Here is a 25124-nt window from a genome sequence, read left to right as displayed (position 1 = left end):
GTGGATTTGTGGTTCTTAACCATTAAAATATGATATTATGATGATAATAATAGTATATGAAGTAGAATAACTTTTGTCAATTACTTTAGCACACTCCCAGCCTCCACGTTTTTACCCCTCCTGTTTCCATCTTTGAAGTGCATTGAATAAAGATTGGAACTTGAGACATTATTCTTGGTGTGATTCAATTAAATGTATTCTCATTGTTGACATAGGCTATTTATCTTTTTTTATCAAGAGCATTTCACAACACTATTTCAAGACAGTGATGGCCAGCTGAGGAAATGTGGAGATGAGATGTAAATGAGATGACGTGACATCAGCATGTCCAGAGAGATGTGGAACAAAGCTTTCTTCTAACATACCATGTGTTGTTCATGCCAGAATTCCCCTGTCAACTTTTAAGACTTAAAAAGTATATCCCTCTATGACTTCAACAAAAGCTGTGGAAAACTAATGTAGAAATAAGACTTGAAGAGGCATCTATGTCAAAACTAATCTATGAGTCAGATTTGTCACTAAGCCTACTGTTGAATTTGTATTTAAATATGTTCTATGACTGTCTGTGTAATTTGGCAACAATAATCTACAGTAACATTGTTATTGTTGACTCAACCAACTCCACAGCTGACTAGGTTAGCAAAATTCCAGTCATTTCCCCCAAATTCCCAGGATTCTCAGAATGAGGAGGAAACAAGCAGGAAATCCAGAATCCTCCAACCAGCGTTTCTTGAAAAACTGGACATTTTTATAAAGTTACCAGAATGTTGAAACCCTACACCTGACAAGCCCAAGGATTTCAACAATAGAAACAGCACCAACAAACACAATACATTTCTGGTCAAACAAACTTTATTTGCCACTGAAACATATATAGCACTTCTCCTCACTAAGCAGGAGCAGCATTTGCCATGGTTAGGGTCAGGCAGAGGGCAAGCACTGATGGTAGAAAGAGGCTCATGGAAGAGGCTCTGGGGGGTAAGTTGTTTAGAATCCTCTTCAGCTGGCCCCGGAGGCGGCAGGGGGTGCAGGGGGTGCTGGGGCAGGGGCAGGGGCAGGAGCTGGAGCAGGGGCAGGAACAGGGACGGTGAAACACCCTCTCTTGTGCCACTGCATGTCTCGCACACGTCGGACAGACTGGATCTGAGGTGCAGGGGCATCCCAGTCGTTCCAGTGCTTGAAGTCTCCACACTCAAACACATACTGGCACCCCCTGTAGCCGGGGTACATGTAGCCCACCCATCTGCAACAAAGGAACAGAGAAGGAGTCCATGAGACAGGACCAAAATAGAAGTCAGAATATGACAGTTAGCATAATTGACCATCTTTTAAAGGTTTTCAGGAGAAAGACGAGAGATGAAGTGAGACATGAGAGAAACAGAAAAAGGACGGAGAGAGAGAGAGCAAGTTAAAAAGGAAGAAAATGAGAGAGGGTGAAAGGGAGCTCTTACGTTCCGTTGAGGGCCTTGACACTCGCTACGCGATCTTGGAAACCATGTCCCCACAAACTGGGAACATCATCATCAACAATCTCCATCTTTCTACCAGTGAAGCCTGGGCTCTCAAACAGATGGAGCTTGTGTTCGGCACTATCCTAAAGAGGAGAAATGGAAATATGCACACACACAAACAGACTCTCTTAGTGTTAAGATGTTTACTGAGAGCTGATTGTTGAGATAGACTGTGAGTGCTGAGATAGAGAGAGGCTTCAGGTAATCAGTGAGCATTCAGATAGCCAATGAGAGCCGTCTGCTGAGGTGACAAATTACTGTTGAGATGAACATGGAGTTCTGCAATGGTTAAAGTGTTGAGATAATCTGCGAGTGTTGAGATAAATGGGAGTACTGAGATGCTCAGAGAATATTTGTTTTTTAGTATAATTTTTATTATTATATTATTTATTTATAAGGTGTAGATCAGCTTTAATATTGCAGATAGAATGTGGCTCAGAGAATGTCGATAGAGATAGGTAGGGAATGCAGGGTGGTGAGATGGTAAACGTGTTAACATGGTCAGTGAGTATGTTGAGCATGTTTACATTTCTGTCATTTAGCTGACGCTCTTATCCACATATCGGTACCCCTGTGGGAATCGAACCCACAACCTTGGCATTGCAAGCACCATGCTCTACCAACTGTGCTACACGGGGTATGTTTAGACATTGTTTGAGTGCTACCCACCACGTTGAGAGGCCGCATGGACCAGAAGGAGTAGCTGTACTGGCTGTTGGTCCAGGTGTCCCAGCGTGGATACTCGCCTTTCTCCAGAACAAACTGCTCACCTGCAAACCCCTGGCGGTCATACCCCACCCATCTGACAGGAGAGAGGACAAGGACGAGGCTGAGTTAGAATATCTCTCCTCAGCATGTATGACGTTGTATTTGGCCAAATGTGGTAACAGATATACAGTATAATAATAAAAATAAAAAACACTTAACCTGAACCTGAAAATACATATTCTGTATGTGTAAGAAAGTGTGTGTCTGTGAATGACACCAATGCACCAGTACTCACGGGCCAGACTCAACCAGCACAGAGCCCACCTTCTCCAGGCCCTTCTCTGAAACGTCTTTACACTCGGTAGAAAACTCAGCCTTGCGGCCCTGGAAATTCTCAAGCTCAAACAGCACCACCTGGATCAGAGAGAGGAGGAGAGACAGAGAGGGGAAAGAGGAGGAAAGATACTAATATTGAGAAAGTCAAGCTTACAGTATAAAGAGAGGAAATATATGGGGGACTAAGGAAGAGGGTTTATAGAGAAGTGGGAAAATAGAGAAGTGGGCGAAGGAGAGAAAAATAAATGAAGAGAAACATCACAAGAGAGAAATAGACAGATAACAGATGGGGAGAGGGAGGGTACAGTACCTTGTAAGTTGCTCCTGCTCCACCCTGGCTCTTCCCTGCAGCCAGCTGCTCCGGGGCACTCTGCTGCTCCGACATCCTCCTGCTCCACTGGTTACTCCTCTCTCAGGAGCACAATCAGGAGAGAGACAGCGAAAAGAGAAACACAGACACCATGATGACATTCATTTCACAATGATGACCATCAGTCCTCTCAGTATCAATGGATCCTTTTACTCCTTTGAATCAGTCAAGATTTGCATCCACTTCAGAGAGCAGAAGAGCACATTGGTGCAGACGAATAAGGACCTGAGGGGCTGTAATCTACACTTTTCTATCTCCAGGGAAAAACCCTGGGGCCAGGAGTTTTTCCTGACTGTAGGCTATAACTACGGCCCAGAGTCATCCCCCTATGAGCATGTTATTCTCAAACACTGCAGTGCAACCTTTCAAATCAGTGATTCCATCTTTCACTGTCTATCATGTCCAACTCTGCAAGCCTCAGTCTGTATCATAACCAGTTCTGCACCCCCGACTCAATCAAACCGATCACTACAAACAACACACATTCCATAATACTCTATTCTGCAAACTCCTCACTTGCTCAATCATATATTTTACTGCAAACATTTAAGCATACCAAATTATATCTTTACCAACTCTAAAAATACTACACAATCATTCCTATCCCCCCACCCCATCCAACCTCTCCTTCTCCATCCGTCAACAATCACAACTGTGGGGTCTCCTTTACTTTTCATGTAAAATCAGTTTTAAAGTTCAATTAAAACCTTGTTAATCCTGCTGTGCAGAACCAAGCTGTTTTTACCTGGATATGCCTGCTGTGTATTGCTAGCCTCTCTCTCTGTGCCACTTGGTGTTTGGGGTTGAGCCGTTGGAGGGCAGGGGGGGTATTTATGGTTTATTTCTGGCCACAACAGCAGAAAAGGGGGAGCTGTTGATACAGCAAGTCTGTCGCTGACATTGTGTCCATAACGCTACCTCTCAATATGCAGCTGTGTTGGCACACGCTACCCTGCCCGTCCGCCTGGCTGCCAGTGCGTGGTATGTGTGGGTACAAGGAGAGGGAGCCAAGAGGATTCAGCAAACAGCCCCACTCAGCACAAACTGGTAGACACGCTCTCACACACACACACACTAACCACACCCAGCAGTCTACACAACTCTACCCCTCAAACCTCCCTACACAACTCTACCCCTCAAACCTCCCTACACAACTCTACCGCTCTTAAACATCCCTACACAACTCTACCGCTCTTAAACCTCCCTACACAACTCTACCCCTCAAACCTCCCTACACAACTCTACCCCTCAAACCTCCCTACACAACTCTACCGCTCTTAAACCTCCCTACACAACTCTACCGCTCTTAAACCTCCCTACACAACTCTACCCCTCAAACCTCCCTCCACAACTCTACCGCTCAAACCTCCCTACACAACTCTACCCCTCAAACCTCCCTACACAACTCTACCGCTCTTAAACCTCCCTACACAACTCCACCCCTTCAAACCTCCCTCCACAACTCTACCGCTCAAACCTCCCTCCACAACTCTACCCCTCAAACCTCCCTCCACAACTCTACCGCTCTTAAAACCTCCCTACACAACTCTACCGCTCTTAAACCTCCCTCCACAACTCTACCCCTCAAACCTCCCTCCACAACTCTACCCCTCAAACCTCCCTCCACAACTCTACCCCTCAAATCCTCCCTCCACAACTCTACCCCTCAAATCCTCCCTCCACAACTCTACCCCTCAAATCCTCCCTCCACAACTCTACCCCTCAAACCTCCCTACACAACTCTACCCCTCAAACCTCCCTACACAACTCTACCCCTCAAACCTCCCTACACAACTCTACCCCTTAAACCTCCCTACACAACTCTACCCCTCAAACCTCCCTCCACAACTCTACCCCTCAAACCTCCCTACACAACTCTACAGCTCTTAAACCTCCCTACACAACTCTACAGCTCTTAAACCTCCCTACACAACTCTACCCCTCAAACCTCCCTCCACAACTCTACCGCTCAAACCTCCCTACACAACTCTACCCCTCAAACCTCCCTACACAACTCTACCGCTCTTAAACCTCCCTACACAACTCCACCCCTTCAAACCTCCCTCCACAACTCTACCGCTCAAACCTCCCTCCACAACTCTACCCCTCAAACCTCCCTCCACAACTCTACCGCTCTTAAAACCTCCCTACACAACTCTACCGCTCTTAAACCTCCCTCCACAACTCTACCCCTCAAACCTCCCTACACAACTCTACCGCTCTTAAACCTCCCTACACAACTCCACCCCTTCAAACCTCCCTCCACAACTCTACCGCTCAAACCTCCCTCCACAACTCTACCCCTCAAACCTCCCTCCACAACTCTACCGCTCTTAAAACCTCCCTACACAACTCTACCGCTCAAACCTCCCTCCACAACTCTACCCCTCAAACCTCCCTCCACAACTCTACCCCTCAAACCTCCCTCCACAACTCTACCCCTCAAGTCCTTCCTCCACAACTCTACCCCTCAAATCCTCCCTCCACAACTCTACCCCTCAAATCCTCCCTCCACAACTCTACCCCTCAAACCTCCCTACACAACTCTACCCCTCAAACCTCCCTACACAACTCTACCCCTCAAACCTCCCTACACAACTCTACCCCTTAAACCTCCCTACACAACTCTACCCCTCAAACCTCCCTCCACAACTCTACCCCTCAAACCTCCCTACACAACTCTACAGCTCTTAAACCTCCCTACACAACTCTACAGCTCTTAAACCTCCCTACACAACTCTACCCCTCAAACCTCCCTCCACAACTCTACCGCTCAAACCTCCCTACACAACTCTACCCCTCAAACCTCCCTACACAACTCTACCGCTCTTAAACCTCCCTACACAACTCCACCCCTTCAAACCTCCCTCCACAACTCTACCGCTCAAACCTCCCTCCACAACTCTACCCCTCAAACCTCCCTCCACAACTCTACCGCTCTTAAAACCTCCCTACACAACTCTACCGCTCTTAAACCTCCCTCCACAACTCTACCCCTCAAACCTCCCTCCACAACTCTACCCCTCAAACCTCCCTCCACAACTCTACCCCTCAAACCTCCCTCCACAACTCTACCCCTCAAATCCTCCCTCCACAACTCTACCCCTCAAATCCTCCCTCCACAACTCTACCCCTCAAATCCTCCCTCCACAACTCTACCCCTCAAACCTCCCTACACAACTCTACCCCTCAAACCTCCCTCCACAACTCTACCCCTCAAACCTCCCTCCACAACTCTACCGCTCTTAAAACCTCCCTACACAACTCTACCGCTCTTAAACCTCCCTCCACAACTCTACCCCTCAAACCTCCCTCCACAACTCTACCCCTCAAATCCTCCCTCCACAACTCTACCCCTCAAATCCTCCCTCCACAACTCTACCCCTTAAACCTCCCTACACAACTCTACCCCTCAAACCTCCCTACACAACTCTACCCCTCAAACCTCCCTACACAACTCTACAGCTCTTAAACCTCCCTACACAACTCTACAGCTCTTAAACCTCCCTACACAACTCTACCCCTCAAACCTCCCTCCACAACTCTACCGCTCAAACCTCCCTACACAACTCTACCCCTCAAACCTCCCTACACAACTCTACCGCTCTTAAACCTCCCTACACAACTCCACCCCTTCAAACCTCCCTCCACAACTCTACCGCTCAAACCCTCCCTCCACAACTCTACCCCTCAAACCTCCCTCCACAACTCTACCGCTCTTAAAACCTCCCTACACAACTCTACCGCTCTTAAACCTCCCTCCACAACTCTACCCCTCAAACCTCCCTCCACAACTCTACCCCTCAAACCTCCCTCCACAACTCTACCCCTCAAACCTCCCTCCACAACTCTACCCCTCAAATCCTCCCTCCACAACTCTACCCCTCAAATCCTCCCTACACAACTCTACCCCTCAAACCTCCCTACACAACTCTACCCCTCAAACCTCCCTCCACAACTCTACCCCTCAAACCTCCCTCCACAACTCTACCGCTCTTAAAACCTCCCTACACAACTCTACCGCTCTTAAACCTCCCTACACAACTCTACCCCTCAAACCTCCCTCCACAACTCTACCCCTCAAATCCTCCCTCCACAACTCTACCCCTCAAATCCTCCCTACACAACTCTACCCCTCAAATCCTCCCTCCACAACTCTACCCCTCAAACCTCCCTCCACAACTCTACCGCTCAAACCTCCCTACACAACTCTACCCCTCAAACCTCCCTCCACAACTCTACCCCTCAAACCTCCCTCCACAACTCTACCCCTCAAACCTCCCTCCACAACTCTACCCCTCAAATCCTCCCTCCACAACTCTACCCCTCAAATCCTCCCTCCACAACTCTACCCCTCAAATCCTCCCTCCACAACTCTACCCCTCAAATCCTCCCTCCACAACTCTACCGCTCTTAAACCTCCCTACACAACTCTACCGCTCTTAAACCTCCCTACACAACTCTACCGCTCTTAAACCTCCCTACACTAAAACACTACCTTTCCAATACCACCCTACACCAAATACTACCTTGCCTATATGTACTTCCCTAATACAAACACTATCGACCGCTCTGTTACACAAAAGACACCAGTTTAAATGTATAACACCACAGACTGGAGGGCGTGGGTCTGAGCTGAAATGAGTGTAATGCAGAAGTAATATTTAGCCCAATAATTACAAAATCAGAAGCTTAACGCAGTACATTTTATTGAGAATTTACACTTTTGAACAACGGCCTTACAACAGTGCAATATACATTTTACTTTCAAATAAAACAAACGAGAAAGAGAAAAAATTAAGTAATGACAAAGTCAAACGCCATGGACAGACACCAAAGGGACAACGACTCCAAAGATTCCCTCAAAACATTCACGTGCATTGCATAAGCGTTCCAACGTCTGTCTACGAAAATGTGGAATGCGGTCAGTGCTGTAGTAAGACAGTGGCGCATGGCTAACATGGTCAGGGGAATGACAGATCAAACAAGCCCTATAACAACTGGTGCAAATAGTCCAAGTCATTTGCAGAAAAAAGGGTAAATTACCACCCTCATCTCAAAACAATATAGTTTACTTGCATTCCCCACTGGAGTAGTGTAATCCATACTCCTACCATTCCACTATACATCCACACCGATGCACCGACCATGTGCACAATGGGACCATTACAGTTGTGGATGAAGCCATGATATCCAGACTGTGATTGTACCACTGCTACTTGGTGTGGCCATTCAGTTAAGTGTCTGAGCAAAGCATGACGAAAAGGACCAGAGACTGCATGGAGTGCACATTAAATGTATGGCTCATTGGTAACATGTACATTTTCCTTGCAATCCTTACTCACTCATCCATCAGTATTACACACACAATCATTTGATCTTTCACTGAAGAGGTAAGTGGAGGTGAAGGGAGGAAGAACAGGCTGATTAGTGTTCATGTGTGTGCGTGTAACTGAGATGGAGGTAGATGTCCATTGTGATTAACCCTTCCCCTCCCCACCAGTAGAAACAGATTCAGACATGATTGAAAATACAGCGAACACAAAGCATTCCTCTTTAACCATAAGTTTAAAGGGACTGCATGACGTCAACACAACAGATTCTCAGTTAGTTGATGACATCAGTCACTGAGTGGCTCAGAGGAATGGGGCCTCGATGCTTTAAATGCTCTCCATACAAACCCAGCACTCTGACATGTTATGATTCAGCTTTCAAATGAGCAACAATACAAATATAACATTTCATGATTACAGATAGCATATTTATTAGTAACACATAATACAGCCTGGCTGACCATTAGTTCAGCAGTGTTTTGTTCTCTATGATCCATGACAAAAAATAAAATCTGAAATATTTTCCAACACTCCTCCACTGACAGATACAGTTAACGCATAGACAAACCTGAAAATGAGATTTAAAATAGAAAACTAAATAAAAATATGTCTTGTGGAGTGCTATACTGTCCTCCAGCTTACTGAAGCACTTCCAGGTTAAGAGGCATGTGGTCCCACAAGTTAACCATTAATGAAATACAACCGGACAGGAGAGAATGGGATCCCCCCTTCCGTAGTCTCCCCTGTCATGTGAGAGGGTAAAGTGGCTTTATGCAAAGACCCCCCTGACACAGGAGGTGGAGGAGCTAGCAGTGAAATGGACAGGCTGAGCAGAGCAGCCCCATGTTTTCCCTTGCTCGTTTCATCCATAAGACCGAGGTTGTCTGAAAGAAGGCACCATGCACATGTATTTGAGCCAGGCAGGAAGAGAACAGAGAAAACAAACAAACAAATGACGAATTACAACGTCAGCAGCAGAATTCCCATCTTCTCAGGGTCCAAGGTTAAGGCTACTGTCCGATTCTCCACCAGATTCTTCAGTTAAGGCAACCTACAGAGGGACGATGCAAACGGATACAAACCATCAGCCTTTTAGGGTTACGGATTAGCAAAACAGACACTAGAATATTGTCTAATTATGAAAATGTGGTAAAATGTCAGGTTTTTTTGCATACAGCACCCTATGATAAAGAATGATTCATAATGAGGAACATTTGTGAGAAGAGAGGTCACCTGCTCATTCACACTTAGCTGTCATTTTCATACTGACTCAAGCGCTTCTTGGATTTCAGCTCTCTCAGCCACTGTGGTGAGGCCTCTTCACTAAGAGAGACAGACATCACAACTGGTAAATATTTATGTTCCAACTATCAAAAATCCCTGGTTTGGGATATTAGATCCAGGCTGAACAGAGGGAAGAGACAGGGTCACTATCTTACCCATTTTCTTTCCCTCCGGAGGGGGGCAGCACACGGGATGCCCGGGGAAGGAAGGGGGATTTAGGAGAACGGGATAACTGGGAGGAAGAAGTGGCGGGTCCCTCAGTCTGATTGTCAGAGTCACTTCTCTTCTTGAGCTGGGCCTGCCAAACAGAGGGAGAAACCAGCAGGAAAACATATTAAAAGCATTTTTCAGAGCAGTATGAGTGAAAACATTACACTCCTGGGGAGCCTCACCATGAGAGCAGATGGGTCCATCCCAGGGAAGAGGGCGACTCTCTGGGGCTGGGAGGAGGCAGCAGCAGAGCGGGGGTCTGCTCCTCTCGCTTGCTCCTCAGAGTCTGAGTCCTTCTTGGAAGACTCCACTTTGTCCTCTGTAGAGGACAACACACCTGAGTACATCACTTCACAATCAAAACAAATAGGTTATTCAGAAGTCGAACAGATCTTTGACCATCTAAGTCACATCTCCAGTCTAACTGGTCGAATCATGTCCACTCAATCCATAGTAAAAGGTATGCAGCAGAACAAGGTAGTGGATGGAGATATGGCCGAGGGGGTCTACATTAGAGCAGGGTCCAAGGCTGACCTGTGGAGTCTCGAGAGCGCCAGTCCTCAGTAGGCGTGGCCTGCCCCTCTGGGTGTACAGACAGAGCAGCAGTCTTACGAGAGACCCTGGAGGGGCGTGAACGTGGCCCCCGCATCTTACTCAACTGCACCCTGGAGCGCAGAGCACTGGAGTCCAGCAGGCTGGTGGATGCCTGGAGAGAGAAACACAAAGCAAATCTGTGGAAACAAAAACTCTGACTTCTACGTCTTTTTAAAAAGGTGAAGTCAGTCTTACCTCAGGGAAGGGGAGGGGTTGTTTCTCGGTCTGGGCAGGGAAGCCGTCTGGAGTGTCGAGGTCGCTGGGCGGGGAGTGGACATGTTCCCCTGGCGTGTAAAGTGGAGTGGGTTTCCTAGGGGACTGACCGGGGTGGCTGTCTGAGGTGGGCGTGGCAGGAGTCAGGCTACAGGAAGGACAGACAGGAACAAACAGAAGAGTACTTTAGGCTACCTTCCTAAATCTACACTACAGGCTGTTAAATGCATGCATTGGCAATGAGAGAACAATGTGACAGGTACTGTGTCTACTAGCTCTGTGACCGAGTAATATTCTCCGGTCTGGGTTTACTGTTGGAGCATCACATTTCATAGAGGATGCATGTGCATGATGACAATGGATGACAGGTAGACTCACGCTCCACTTTATTTCACAATGAGGGATGCAAACAGTGGTGAGTCACCTACTGTACACAATCATACTAGCTCAAAATCCTCCCTGAGGTGATTCATTTGAATTACATTAAAATGACCCACTATCTGTTGACAGTCCCTCATATCGTATCTTTATCTGAAACTCTACTACAGCATCCAGTCATTTCTACTAAACATAATCCAGAGTATCGTTGCTGTGATACCATCTCCTAGCCACAGGAGGTCAGTGATCGACCGGCCTGCTGAGAGAGGCCATTTTGAGTGCTGGCGTAAAGCAGGTTTCAGTGAGCTGCTGCTCCTTGACCACAATGTGTGAGGAGTGCTGCGATTCTACTGTATCTGTACAGGAAGTACCGATAGATACCATAGTATGTTGATTTATTTCAATATCAGTAACTGTCTCTGCCTTGGAGGAGATGCTTGTGGGTGTTGTATGTTGTAAGGAAAAAGGTTGAGATGATTATTAGCCATAACGGTGGGACAGCAGAGAATCACTGCCTGCGGCTAAGTCTCCACCCTGCCCTATCTAGAAGGCTGGACCTAACACGGCTCCGTGACTTTGTTTTAAGGTCAATGCTGCTCCAGGAGAAGAGACGATAGAGCACATCTCTCCCTTTAGCTGCATCCATTCGATACTACTTATCAATCCAGGAGATCAAATGGTTGAGGATTGTATATTTAGAGAGAAGTGACTGGGGACCTTATATAGACAGGTGTGTGTCTTTCCAAATTCAGTACTAGGGATGTCAAGATGTCTTGATATCAGGGTAAAGCCTCATGGGAAATTAGTAATCATAGAGGAATGAGGATCAGCATATTTAGTAACCAAAAACATGAGCACATCCTGGTTCATAGGTCCAGCCCACAGGATCCACACCTGTGATGGGTTGTGTGTATATTTATATTCACCTATCGTCAGTGTGCAGTCCTGTCTCCCAGGTCCCGTACTGACTGTCCGTCTCATGGACCAGTGTGTCCATGTCCCTCCACTCCTCACCGTCCAGATTCTGCTTCAACTGCTCCTGAGAGAGATGGACAAGGAGAAAATGACAAGTCAGTCAAAAAGGAGTGGATGCAGTGCATTCAGATAGTATTCAGACCCCTTCCCCCTTTTGTTACATTACAGCCTTATTCTAAAGGGGAGAAGAAGAAAATCCCTCATTAATCTACACAAAATACCCCATAATGAAAATAAGTTAAGAAATGTTTGCAAATCTATAAAAAAAATGTTATTTCTATTTGCATAAGTATTCAGACCCTTTGCTATGAGACTCGAAATTGAGCTCAAGTGCATCCTGTTTCCATTGATCATCCTTGAGATGTTTCAACAACTCCACCTGTGGTAAATTCAATTGATTGGACATGATTTGGAAAGGCACAAACCTGTCTATATAAGGTCCCACAGTTCAGTGCATGTCAGAACAAAAACCAAGCCATGAGGTCAAAGGAATTGTCCGTAGAGCTCCGAGACAGGATTGTGTCGTGGCATAGATCTGGGGAACAGTACCAAAAACAAATATGCAGCATTGAAGGTCCACAAGAACACAGTGGCCTCCATCATTCTTAAATGGAAGAAATGTGGAACCACCAAGAGCTCCTAGAGCTGGCCGGCCAAACTGAGCAATCGGGAGAGAAGGGCCTTGGTCAGGGAGGTGACCAAGAAACTGAAAGTCTCTCTGAAAGAGCACCAGAGTTCCTCTGTGGAGTTGGGAAAACCTTTCAGAAGGACAACCATCTCTACAGCACTCCACCAATCAGGCCTTTATGGTAGAGTGGCCAGACAGAAGCCACTCCTCAGTAAAAGGAACATGACAGCCCGCTTGGACTTTGCCAAAAGGCACCTAAAGACTCTCAGTACATGAGAAACAAGATTCTCTGGTCTGATGAAACCAAGATTGAACTCTTTGGCCTGAATGCCAAGCATAATTTCAAGAGGGACGGTGACGGCAGCATTATGCTGTGGGGATGTTTTTCAGCGGCAGGGACTGAGATGACCGGAGTCCTGAGCACTCTGGAGCAGGTTCTCGGACTGGGGTGAAGGTTCACCTTCCAACAGGACAACGACCCTAAGCACACAGCCAAGACAACGCAAGAGTGGTCCCGAGACAAGTCTCAATGTCCTTGAGTGGCCCAGCTAGAGACCGGACTTGAACCCGATCGAACATCTCTAGAGACCTGAAAACAGCTGTGCAGCGACGCTCCCCATCCAACCTGACAGAGCTTGAGAAGATCTGCAGAGAAGAACGAGACAAACTCCCCAAATACAGATGTACCAAGCTTGTAACGTCATACACAAGAAGACTTGAGGCTGTAGTCGCTGCCAAAGTTGCTTCAACAAAGTACTGAATACTTACGCAAACAGTATTTGCTTTGTCATTATGGGGTAGTGCGTGTAGATTGATGAGGGGAAAAAACAATTTCCTCAACTTTAGAATAAGATTGTAACATATCAAAATGTGGAATAAGTGAAGGGGTCTGGATTCTTTCCGAATGCACTGTATGTGCTATTGGAATCCCCCTCGGAGGTCAGAGGAAACGCATTCCAATATGACAGAACTGGATTCATCTCCACCAGCCTGAATCAAACTATCAAAGCATCTTATTGGCTGTCGGTTCAATCCATCACCACGTCTGTGGAGCGAAACCCCGCCCAGCCTACAGTAACAAAGTTGGCCGGTTGAGAGAGAGAGAGAATGAGTGATGCTGGTCCTGATAGCCCTGTATTGCGTGGCTATGGCCAGGCCAGCAGTGGGTGAGAAGGATAACGAGAGGTAATGGGATGAACTCACAGGGCCAGAGACTGGTGAGACACTGTTTGCCGTCTACTGAACCGTGGCTCTTTTAATGAGGCTTCTACAGAGGGCACACTGTCCTAAAACCACACTCACTGCTCCTGTGCATGCATTCAAGCCTGTGCATGTACGCGCACATACTGTATAGAAACAGAGAAATATTGCTGAACTTCCATGATCTCTACTGACTTCCTTGACAGTGCTATACAGATGCACTGCTGCACCACAACACCATGTCTAAAGAAAACGATTGAGGGAAATGTAATGGGTATTGTGTGTGTGTGTGTGTGTGTGTGTGTAAGGGAGTGAGAGCAGGGCCAGAGGGAGAAGGAGGGAGAACAACAGTACAGGATGTCATTCATCATCAATGCCTTTCCTGACAGGAAGAAAGAAGGCCAGGGAGAACAGTAAGAAACTCCCTCCATCTGAGAAAGCACTTGCACCAAAAGTACATTAGTTCCTCCTCTCCAGGCTTTACAGCCCTAAAAAACTATATTTACAGCACAGTAACCTAGGCTTGTTTTCAAATCAACACTGACTTTCTGCCAAATCTGGCATCAGCAGTTAAACAAGCATTGGTTTGAACATGCTGTTGGTCACATGCCTAATGCCTCAGGCTAACAGGCGGGCTGGGCTCAGGGTCAATTAAACAGGCATGCTAATCGATCTACATGCATAGGCCTTTCAGACAGATTAGGGTGGGTCTATGGTACAGCTACGTTTCTCGACGTGAGGGGTTTACTGAGAAGCATAGGAGGAACAATAGCAACACAGTGAAGAGAAAGTGAACAGACCAACAAGGTGCAGTAAGATATGAATGCTTAAGTGTTGCTTTCTAAAACCCTCTCATTTCTGGCAGGAATGATTCCTGATAGGTCAAAAGACAGTCAGAGAAATAGACCTCTCACACCCACTTAATCCCTCTAGATCATGAATTTCAGCCTAAGATTTAGTACAACTAATTCACAGGACTAAGCATGTAGGATTCAATAAGCGAACCTCCTGTAATCTAAATTCCTTGAACATGTACCATATCCACAGTGTACGTGGTTGAACTTCAGCACACCCAAACACACCCTCACTTAGTGTTTGCCGCTCCTGAGGCTACCCGGTTACCTGCCAACCAAACAATAGCAGCAAGACAGAGAGGGTAAAGAAATAACATAGGCTGACTTGTAGTGCTACTTAAAGCCCTTTAGTATTGACCATGTGAGGGTGTAGGCTCTGCTATCAACAACACACTCTGGATACTAGGAGAGCAGGCCTGCATGGCACCTTATTGTGAATCAGAGCCGTAGTGAAGTAGACGTTTCCTTAATAACATTAGCCTTGGCCAGCCTGCTAAAATACCCCCTCTGTGGACAGGAAGGGTGTGTCAATGGAAATGACAGAACAATGAGCGGATGAATAGAAGGAGGGAGGAGAGAAAGGGTGATTGATAATCTAACACACTTTTGAGGAAGTAGAGGAGCCAAGGTCTTGGAAAGTTAGACCTGCCAAACATCACGGCTCTGAAAAACATCCTGGTATTATGACACCATCACATTTATGAAAATGTTCACCGTAAATCCCCTTCTTATTTAATACAATATGCCTACTTTGGGTTGAGATAAAACACATGCTGGGCCTATTACGTCACTGTGAAGGCATAGTCACTTTAAATTGGATTAATCCACTTCCTTACTGCAAAACAATCATTCATATCCGCCCTGAATAACAGCCAGTCAGTCACACAGCCCTACGAATGAGGAAGTGCTGTGCAGCTCTAAGACATTTAACATATGGTCCTGCTGCCTGGAAGCAGACAACACATAGCAGGCCGGTTACTTAGTGCAGGTACAATGACCCCAACACAAACACTGCAGAACAAACCTCAAACCACCCCCAGTACGCCCCAACACCTCTCTCCTGCTCTAACCCCTCTAGGTGGAGTCTTCCTCAGTAGGAATGTTTAACAGTAAAACACATTGATCATGGAGTGGACTGGTCAATGACGACACTTTGCAGCTATCCTAATATGACTACAGATCCCATGAGCACCAATCCCCTGTCAACAACAGAGCAGCACTCCAGCCACATGTCACAAACTCAGAAAAAAAATAAACGTCCCCTTTTCAGGACCGTCTTTCAAAGATAATTCATAAAAATCAAAATAACTTCACAGATCTTCATTGTAAAGGGTTTAAACACTGTTTCCCATGCTTGTTCAATAAACAATAAACAATTAATGAACATGCACCTGTGGAACGGTCATTAAGACACTAACAGCTTACAGACGGTAGGCAATTAAGGTCACAGTTATGAAAACTTAGGACACTAAAGAGGCCTTTCTACTAACTCTGAAAAACACACAAAAAAAAGATTCCCAGGGTCCCTGCTCATCTGCGTGAACGTGTCTTGGGCATGCTGCAAGGAGGCATGAGGCCTGTAGATGTGGCCAGGGCAATAAATTGCAATGTCCGTACTGTGAGATGCCTAAGACAGCGCTAGAGGGAGACAGGACGGACAGCTGATCGTCCTAACAGTGGGAGGCCATGTGTAACAACACCTTCACAGGATCGGTACATCCGAACACCACACCTGCGGGACAGGTACAGGATGGCAACAACAACTGCCGAGTTACACCAGGAACGCACAATCCCTCCATCAGTGCTCAGACTGTACGCAATAGGCTGAGAGAGGCTGGACTGAGGGCTTGTAGGCCTGTTGTAAGGCAGGTCCTCACCAGACATCACCGACAACAACGTCACCGTTGCTGGACCAGACAGGACTGGCAAAAAGTGCTCTTCACTGACGAGTCGCGGTTTTGTCTCACCAGAGGTGATGTTCGGATTCGCGTTTATCGTCGAAAAAATGAGCATCACACCGAGGCCTGTACTCTGGAGCGGGATCGATTTGGAGGTGGAGGGTCCGTCATGGTCTGGGGCGGTGTGTCACAGCATCACCGGACTGAGCTTGTTGTCATTGCAGGCAATCTCAAAGCTGTGCGTTACAGGGAAGACATCCTCCTCCCTCATGTGGTACCCTTCCTGCAGGCTCATCCTGACATGACCCTCCAGCATGACAATGCCACCAGCCATACTGCTCGTTCTGTGTGTGATTTCCTGCAAGACAGGAATGTCAGTGTTCTGCCATGGCCAGCAAAGGGCCTGGATCTCAATCCCATTGAGCACGTATGGGACCTGTTGGATTGGAGGGTGAGGGCTAGGGCCAATCCCCCCAGAAATGTCCAGGAACTTGCAGGTGCCTTGGTGGAAGAGTGGGGTAACATCTCACAGCAAGAACTGGCAAATCTGGTGCAGTCCATGAGGAGGAGATGCACTGCAGTACTTAATGCAGCTGGTACTTACTGTTACACCAGATACTGACTTTTGATTTTGACCCCCCCCCCTTTGTTCAGGGACACATTATTCCATTTCTGTTAGTCACATGTCTGTGGAACTTGTTCAGTTTATGTCTCAGTTGATGAATCTTGTTATGTTCATACAAATATTTACACATGTTAAGTTTGCTGAAAATAAAACGCAGTTGACAGTGAGAGGACCTTTCGTTTTTTGCTGAGTTTAGTTACCAAAACACTGACCTGAACAGGACACTGACAGGGTATTTTCTTCTGTCATTATTACATCAGTGTAATGTACAGACAAGGGGCCAAATGTTTGCTAAGAATGCAGAGCAGAATGTGATTAAAACCTGACTGACTCGGCTTAAGAACTTAAGACCAGTGGGCCTGGCTGATACAGGCTGCAGGGTAGAGGACTGGGTCCAGAGGGAGAGGTGGTGGGTTCAGGTCAGCTGGATCAGCCTGAGGGAGGACCAGGGCATCTGGATGATCCACCAACTGGTTCTCAGGTAATGTACAGACAACCAACAGGCTCTAGCTAAAACCAGACCATACATACACACAAACCAGACAGAGAGAGTGAATCAGTAAAGGGCTGCTGTGTCTGTGTGGGGGTTTTGTTCTCTCTTTGTATTCAGACGTGAGAGTCCAGGTGTGTGGACCTTCTGGGCATTAGGTACCGTGGAGGGGGAAAAACCAGCAGAACTGCATCCCTTGAGGACAGGAGTTGTGTGCCATCCATCCCTGTGGTCCTCTCAGTGTGTAGACCACCTCCCAAACTCCTCTCACCCTTTCCACCGCTCCATTATCTGGCTGGCCCCTGTTCAGCTCTTTCTCCTCACGTCTCACTGGCCTCCGTTCTATGACCATTCATCACTTCTCTCCTGACAGGCTGCAGAACACACTGATGCTCATGCTCAGTGACAAACAAACAAGCAGATCTGCAAATCTCGTAAAAACTGCAATCAAACTGTATCCAGACTAACAGACACTTCCTCACCTCACACCCGGACTTCATTGTCTAAGATAACTGACCTACAATGGGTGTCATTCACAACTACTGCAACTACATGGGATCCATAGCTATATAGTCTATATCCATACATGGATCCCAGCACTGTTGTTGACTGCTCTATACACAGATAGTTTTTACCCCCAAGCCATAGGACTCCTGAACAGGAAATCAAATGGCTATCCGGACTATTTGCATTGTGTGTCCCCCCAACCCCTCTTTTTATGCTGTTTATCTTATATGCATAGTCACTTTAACTATACATTCATGTACATACTACCTCAATTGGGCCGACCAACCAGTGCACCAGCACATTGGCTAACCGGGCTATCTGCATTGTGTCCCACCACCCGCCAACCCCTCTTTATGCTACTGCTACTCTCTGTTCATCATATATGCATAGTCTCTTTAGCCATATCTACATACTACCTCAATCAGCCTGACTAACCGGTGTCTGTATGTAGCCTCGCTACTTTTATAGCCTCGCTACTGTCTTTTAAATGTTGTTTAATTTCTTTACTTACCTATTGTTCACCTAACACCTTTTTTGCACTATTGGTTAGAGCCTGTAAGTAAAGATTTCACTGTAAGGTCTACACCTGTTGTATTCGGCACACGTGACACAAACTTTGATTTGACTAGATTAAACCAGACCATAGTTTAGGAGGGAGGGACAGGGGGTGAGAAACCCAACTCCAGCCCACAGTAAGCTATGACCTGAGGAGCCAGTGACACTGTGGTTGCAGTGGGAGCTATGGTGCACACACAGACAAAGGTCAGTGTTATGTCAAAGATGGTATGAGACGCAGAGGGTGAGAGAGAGGACACAGAAGCAGATGAGGCACAGAGAGGGGGTGAGCACTGAACAGCGAAGAAAAGCAGAACAGTCAGGAACTATCAGGATCAGAGAGAGAATTCACATTGCAACACAAATAGACATAAAACACAAGTAGAGAAGGCCTTGACAAGTTTGAGGTGCTTGGAATGGGCAGTGACAGACGGAAGGACAGTTGGTGGTGAGAAGGATTGATGGGGGGGAGCAAGTGTCAAATTGTGTGTGTGTCTTACAGCAGTGGGGGTGTTGGGGGTGCTGGTCCCAGGACGCCTGCGTAGGGACAGGCGCTGCTGGCTGCGCAGAGAGAACCTACGGAAAGAATCCCGGCTGCGAGAGGCCAGAGAACGTAACGAGTTGGCCCTCTTGAAGTCCCCGGGGCTGTCCTCGGCCCCCCTGCCCCTACGTTCCACTGCACTGGACACCAAGCTGAGCGTCCCCTGCAGGGAACGGCGTGCGGTCCCCATCCACCCAGACACCTGGGACTGGGCCACCGACAGCTTGTCCCCCAGGTACTCCATCTCAGATCACTAAAAGACCAACGTCACAGAATGAAGTCCGGACAAAGCACTCAGTCAGGCTGTGGTCCGGTACTGTAGGTCCTGAGTCCAGTGTGATACCGTGGTCGATGGGGAGTCCTTGAGCCAGGTAGTCATCCAGGACCAGAGCTGGTGTCCTGGATATTGTTGAGGTGCGTAGCTAGGTCAATGCTGCAGTAGCTGGGCTGTTTGTAAGGGATAGCACAGCCAGTCAGATGCATCATGACTCCATTTCAGTCCGTCATCGGCAGCGAGGTGAAATCTAAGCTTTCTGTTCTGCAAAATGCCTATTTCCATACAGCAATACAGAAGGGCAAGACTGTAGCGGGGAACCCAAAAGGGTTAGGGCTGTTTAACAGACAACCCCAGCTGGTAGAGACTCAGGTGTGACGATGCGTTCACAGCAGATATACTGCTGCACCGTCTGCAAACAGGTTCTTGAGCCACATAATGATGATCAGACCAAGTAGCAGCAATAAACCCACAGACGTAGAAGTGCAATGTCACAACCCAGCTCATCTGTTCTGATTCTCATGCCCCTCACGGCGGGATTCTGAAGCTGTCGCTGCTGCTGTCGCTCTGACACGTCCGCAATCGCAGAGGAACACCATTTTTAAAAATCTACCTCTCCATAGACCCCACGCTGCAGTCGTCTTCCTGCGGGAAAACTTTACAGGAAGAACGGTGCTGAACAGAACGGCTGGTGTCAGGCAGAAGGAAGAGCTGTACTGATTCCTATTCCCTCGGAGTACCCAGCACACAAACCGCAGAGCAGCACCGTGGATATAGAAGCACAAACAGGAGAGGAGATTGTGATGCTAAGGTCAAATCCATGAGAGAAAGACCAGTGCACTCTCCTTCCTTTCCTCTCCCCCTGCAGGTACAGGCCAATAGAGAAATGCGTCAGTCTTCTGCTCCCATTCCCCAGCACTACAGGACTCACGCTCAAGGAGAAATTGAGCGAACAAAGTGAGGGAGGGGAGAGAGGAGGCAGGGAGAAGCGGAGAGAGGGAGGGCACTGATTTGCAGTGCAGGAGGGGAGGGCGATACATGTTCTGCGGTGATCCATCTCTCCTGCATGTTTCTGCTTGCAGCGAGCAAGACAGAATTCTCACAGGCATAGTCAGCACAGGGCGGAGGGGGTAGAAAGCAAACATAGGAAGGATGGGGGGTTTGACAGTGATAGGAACTTTATGTTGAGCCTATACTTTAAAATAGATGGAGAGAATGTGTGTCTGAAAGAAAGAGAGGGAGCAAAAGAGCAAGGAGGAGATCGGTGTAGCTGTTTTCAAGAGCCGCTGGGGTTGTGGCTGTCAGCAGCAGTGAGCTCATGGCTAAACGGAGGAATCACGACAGTGTGTCAGAGTTTGCCTAACAAATGTCTCCCTGACTCACATCAGGTCACAGAAGTCTGTCCTCTCCCACTTTCAGGTCTCCACCGTTCCTAGCTTTCATCTCACTGAATTAAGCCTTAGTGAGTAACTAAGACACTCTAGTCTATAAAACAACCGAGTACCACAGATTTATTCTCAAACAGAAATCTCCTGAGAAATAAACTGGAGCAGAGCTGCCCACAAGTTCCCCCTGGTGGACTTCTGGAGAACAGTTCTGAGGAACCCTCCAGGAACCATCCGATAGCTGGAAATCACAGTTCTCTCCACAAACACACAGACTCAAGTTTCATCAACTATGAAGATAACCATTTTACTACAGAAAAAAAAAGTCTGCTAAAAACAATTGTCCAGCAAGAAATGACGGCGCTCAGGTCCCCTCTAAACAGAGTCCAAAGGGACGTTGGCCAGATGATTTTCAGTTGTATCCGTCTCGTCTGTCCTCTCCCTGGTTTCCCTGCTCTGATGAATCATCTCCCATCACAGCTAGTGTAGATGCCTTAGACAGCTCATGTAGTCTGAGCCTGGTGACCATAGTGCACACTCACACTAGGCCCAACCTCCACGCTGATACAGAGAAACAGCATCACCACAACATCCAGTCATTGACTCCAAATCCACACTCAATAAGGAGGTCCCGTCAACCACGCCCATAAATTGGGGAAAACATTCTTTCCCATTGACCCCCAGTGTAAAAGACCCAACTTCATTGTTCATTTTTTGCAGAAAAGCTGCTGTGTTGTTCAATGTACATGTAACCAGGTAAATCATTCCGACCTCCAGTTCACCATGCTCCCACATAGGGAGGTAGGGCCTGCGAGAAGAGCCCTGAGGCTTCTGGCTGTTCGGCGTGGGAGACCCGGTGTCCAAGTAGGCTACACATAGCTATGTGTGGGAAAACATTTCACAGGTAAGACATTTACCTCGTGTGTGTGTGTGTGTGTGTGTGTGTGTGTGTGTGTGTGTGTGTGTGTGTATAGTCTGTTGTTGGTCTTGGCTAGCTTAATGTTCTGGTTGGTAGCTGTTACATCAATAACTCATTCTAGACCAGGTATTTCACACTCCTGTCTCCAGTTGGTCTACAAACAATTAAAAACTAGAATCCCTGCGGTAATTGCAGCACCACTCAGACCAGCAGGAGCTGACAGACACAGGAAACATCATGAAGTAACACAGGGAGGGCTCATTGTGGGGAGAGGAGAGCTCATTGTGGGGAGAGGAGAGCTCATTGTGGGGAGAGGAGGGCTCATTGTGGAGAGGAGAGCTCATTGTGGGGAGAGGAGGGCTCATTGTGGGGAGAGGAGGGCTCATTGTGGGGAGAGGAGAGCTCATTGTGGGGAGAGGAGAGCTCATTGTGGGGAGGGGAGGGCTCATTGTGGGGAGGCGAGGGCTCATTGTGGGGAGAGCTCATTGTGGGGAGAGGAGAGCTCATTGTGGGGAGAGGAGGGCTCATTGTGGGGAGGCGAGGGCTCATTGTGGGGAGGGCTCATTGTGGGGAGAGGAGGGCTCATTGTGGGGAGAGGAGGGCTCATTGTGGGGAGGGCTCATTGTGGGGAGGGGAGAGCTCATTGTGGGGAGGGCTCATTGTGGGGAGGGGAGGGCTCATTGTGGGGAGGGCTCATTGTGGGGAGAGGAGGGCTCATTGTGGGGAGAGGAGGGCTCATTGTGGGGAGGGCTCATTGTGGGGAGGGGAGGGCTCATTGTGGGGAGAGGAGGGCTCATTGTGGGGAGAGGAGGGCTCATTGTGGGGAGGGGAGGGCTCATTGTGGGGAGAGGAGAGCTCATTGTGGGGAGGCGAGGGCTCATTGTGGGGAGGGCTCATTGTGGGGAGAGGAGAGCTCATTGTGGGGAGGGCTCATTGTGGGGAGAGGAGAGCTCATTGTGGGGAGGGCTCATTGTGGGGAGAGGAGAGCTCATTGTGGGGAGGCGAGGGCTCATTGTGGGGAGGGCTCATTGTGGGGAGGCGAGGGCTCATTGTGGGGAGGCGAGGGCTCATTGGGGGAGGGCTCATTGTGGGGAGAGGAGAGCTCATTGTGGGGAGGGCTCATTGTGGGGAGAGGAGAGCTCATTGTGGGGAGAGGAGGGCTCATTGTGGGGAGGGGAGGGCTCATTGTGGGGAGAGGAGAGCTCATTGTGGGGAGGGCTCATTGTGGGGAGAGCTCATTGTGGGGAGAGGAGGGCTCATTGTGGGGAGGCGAGGGCTCATTGTGGGGAGAGGAGGGCTCATTGTGGGGAGGCGAGGGCTCATTGTGGGGAGGCGAGGGCTCATTGTGGGGAGAGGAGGGCTCATTGTGGGGAGGCGAGGGCTCATTGTGGGGAGGCGAGGGCTCATTGTGGGGAGGGGAGGGCTCATTGTGGGGAGGCGAGGGCTCATTGTGGGGAGAGGAGGGCTCATTGTGGGGAGGCGAGGGCTCATTGTGGGGAGGCGAGGGCTCATTGTGGGGAGAGGAGGGCTCATTGTGGGGAGGCGAGGGCTCATTGTGGGGAGGCGAGGGCTCATTGTGGGGAGGCGAGGGCTCATTGTGGGGAGGCGAGGGCTCATTGTGGGGAGGCGAGGGCTCATTGTGGGGAGGCGAGGGCTCATTGTGGGGAGGCGAGGGCTCATTGTGGGGAGGCGAGGGCTCATTGTGGGGAGGCGAGGGCTCATTGTGGGGAGGCGAGGGCTCATTGTGGGGAGGGGAGGGCTCATTGTGGGGAGGCGAGGGCTCATTGTGGGGAGAGGAGGGCTCATTGTGGGGAGGCGAGGGCTCATTGTGGGGAGGCGAGGGCTCATTGTGGGGAGGCGAGGGCTCATTGTGGGGAGAGGAGGGCTCATTGTGGGGAGGCGAGGGCTCATTGTGGGGAGGCGAGGGCTCATTGTGGGGAGAGGAGGGCTCATTGTGGGGAGGCGAGGGCTCATTGTGGGGAGGCGAGGGCTCATTGTGGGGAGGCGAGGGCTCATTGTGGGGAGGCGAGGGCTCATTGTGGGGAGGCGAGGGCTCATTGTGGGGAGGCGAGGGCTCATTGTGGGGAGGGGAGGGCTCATTGTGGGGAGGCGAGGGCTCATTGTGGGGAGAGGAGGGCTCATTGTGGGGAGGCGAGGGCTCATTGTGGGGAGGCGAGGGCTCATTGTGGGGAGGCGAGGGCTCATTGTGGGGAGGCGAGGGCTCATTGTGGGGAGGCGAGGGCTCATTGGGGGAGGCGAGGGCTCATTGGGGGAGGCGAGGGCTCATTGGGGGGAGGCGAGGGCTCATTGGGGGGAGGCGAGGGCTCATTGGGGGAGGCGAGGGCTCATTGGGGGAGGCGAGGGCTCATTGTGGGGAGGGGAGGGCTCATTGTGGGGAGGGGAGGGCTCATTGTGGGGGAGGGCTCATTGTGGGGAGGCGAGGGCTCATTGTGGGGAGGTGGTCTCTGAATGGAATCTGCTTTGTAGCACAGGCTATTTACATGGTGCATGGGTCTCTGTAGTGTACCAGTGGTAAAGAGGAGCACCAACACTAAAGTATTAAGACAGGTGCTTAAATAAAAGGAATGTCTATCACACAATGGGAAATGTCACTGCAGAGCCTTTCTTCAGCTATGCAAACAGAAGGCTGTCAAAATGAGCAGCACATAATCCTGAATTACAGGCCTAAAAACATGATTTCATTTCTCTGCTTTGTGCGCTTCACATTACTCATCACCTCCAGTGAACTAACTGCATTCCTACTCCACCCTACTGTAACACACACAACCCAATCTGCAAATGAAGTCATATACAAGCACATTTTTCCAAATCACCAGGGTTTTCTGTGAGATTCAGCTCAAAAGTATAAACAGTGATAACATAGAACTGAGGGGCTCCAATTGTTACCATGATGAAGCAGTGTCATTTCACTGTAGCAGAAGCTCATTTCTGAAACTTGTCCAACTTTCAGTCAGAAATTAGGTGATTGTGTGTGTGTGTGTGTGTGTGTGTGTGTGTGTACACCTGTGTGTATGGAAACAGAGCATCATGACTCACCCAGCTCTGTCGGACCCTCTCTCTATGTGCACTCCTGCTCCTCATCCTGGACAGGCTCCCCTCCATAGCACCCTCAGACGGGGCTGATCTATGGGACACGCTGCGGGACCTCATCCGGTTCAGCTCCTAAGACACGGGGAGCGTAGAATGAAATCTAATGTTTGCTGTTACGGAACAGTTTACTAGCCTGCTAATATTGATATGCTGGAAAGTCTAGGGGTCTTACGCCTGGTTAACTGGTCTGTAACCTGATTTCAGTGTATGAGGACAGTGTTGTAC

General features: G+C 48.7%; 2 protein-coding genes across 3 annotated transcripts in view; both read right to left on the bottom strand.

Annotated features, from left to right (window-relative positions):
• Positions 1 to 834: 834 nt before the first annotated feature.
• On the bottom strand, positions 835 to 3888 carry LOC106585484 (beta-crystallin B3-like). 2 transcript variants are annotated; one of them, XM_014171738.2, is made up of 6 exons: positions 3671 to 3888; positions 2866 to 2966; positions 2515 to 2633; positions 2181 to 2313; positions 1452 to 1594; positions 835 to 1243 (listed from the first exon to the last, which is right to left on the bottom strand). In XM_014171738.2, the coding sequence occupies exons 2-6, from the start codon at positions 2938 to 2940 to the stop codon at positions 1000 to 1002; spliced, it is 714 nt and encodes a 237-aa protein (XP_014027213.1). In that variant the 5' UTR covers positions 2941 to 2966; positions 3671 to 3888; the 3' UTR covers positions 835 to 999. The 2 variants fall into 2 exon arrangements, with proteins under 2 accessions (XP_014027213.1, XP_014027214.1); XM_014171739.2 differs by having other exon boundaries at positions 2866 to 2980; positions 3671 to 3732.
• Positions 3889 to 7612: 3724 nt separating this feature from the next.
• The window catches only part of LOC106585486 (titin homolog), a 34583-nt gene continuing 17071 nt past the window's right edge, over positions 7613 to 25124 (bottom strand). The window contains exons 7-14 of the mRNA XM_014171741.2: positions 24846 to 24971; positions 11864 to 11976; positions 10542 to 10707; positions 10287 to 10458; positions 9935 to 10071; positions 9698 to 9840; positions 9492 to 9581; positions 7613 to 9309 (exon numbers count right to left, since the gene is read on the bottom strand). Coding sequence (XP_014027216.2) covers positions 9506 to 9581; positions 9698 to 9840; positions 9935 to 10071; positions 10287 to 10458; positions 10542 to 10707; positions 11864 to 11976; positions 24846 to 24971 — 933 coding nt within the window. The 3' untranslated portion in view covers positions 7613 to 9309; positions 9492 to 9505. The remainder of the gene's footprint in view (positions 9310 to 9491; positions 9582 to 9697; positions 9841 to 9934; positions 10072 to 10286; positions 10459 to 10541; positions 10708 to 11863; positions 11977 to 24845; positions 24972 to 25124) is intronic.

Source organism: Salmo salar, chromosome ssa24, assembly GCF_905237065.1.
Source record: "Salmo salar chromosome ssa24, Ssal_v3.1, whole genome shotgun sequence".
In the NCBI taxonomy this organism is placed as follows: domain Eukaryota; kingdom Metazoa; phylum Chordata; class Actinopteri; order Salmoniformes; family Salmonidae; genus Salmo; species Salmo salar.
This window is presented reverse-complemented; position numbering and strand designations above follow the sequence as displayed.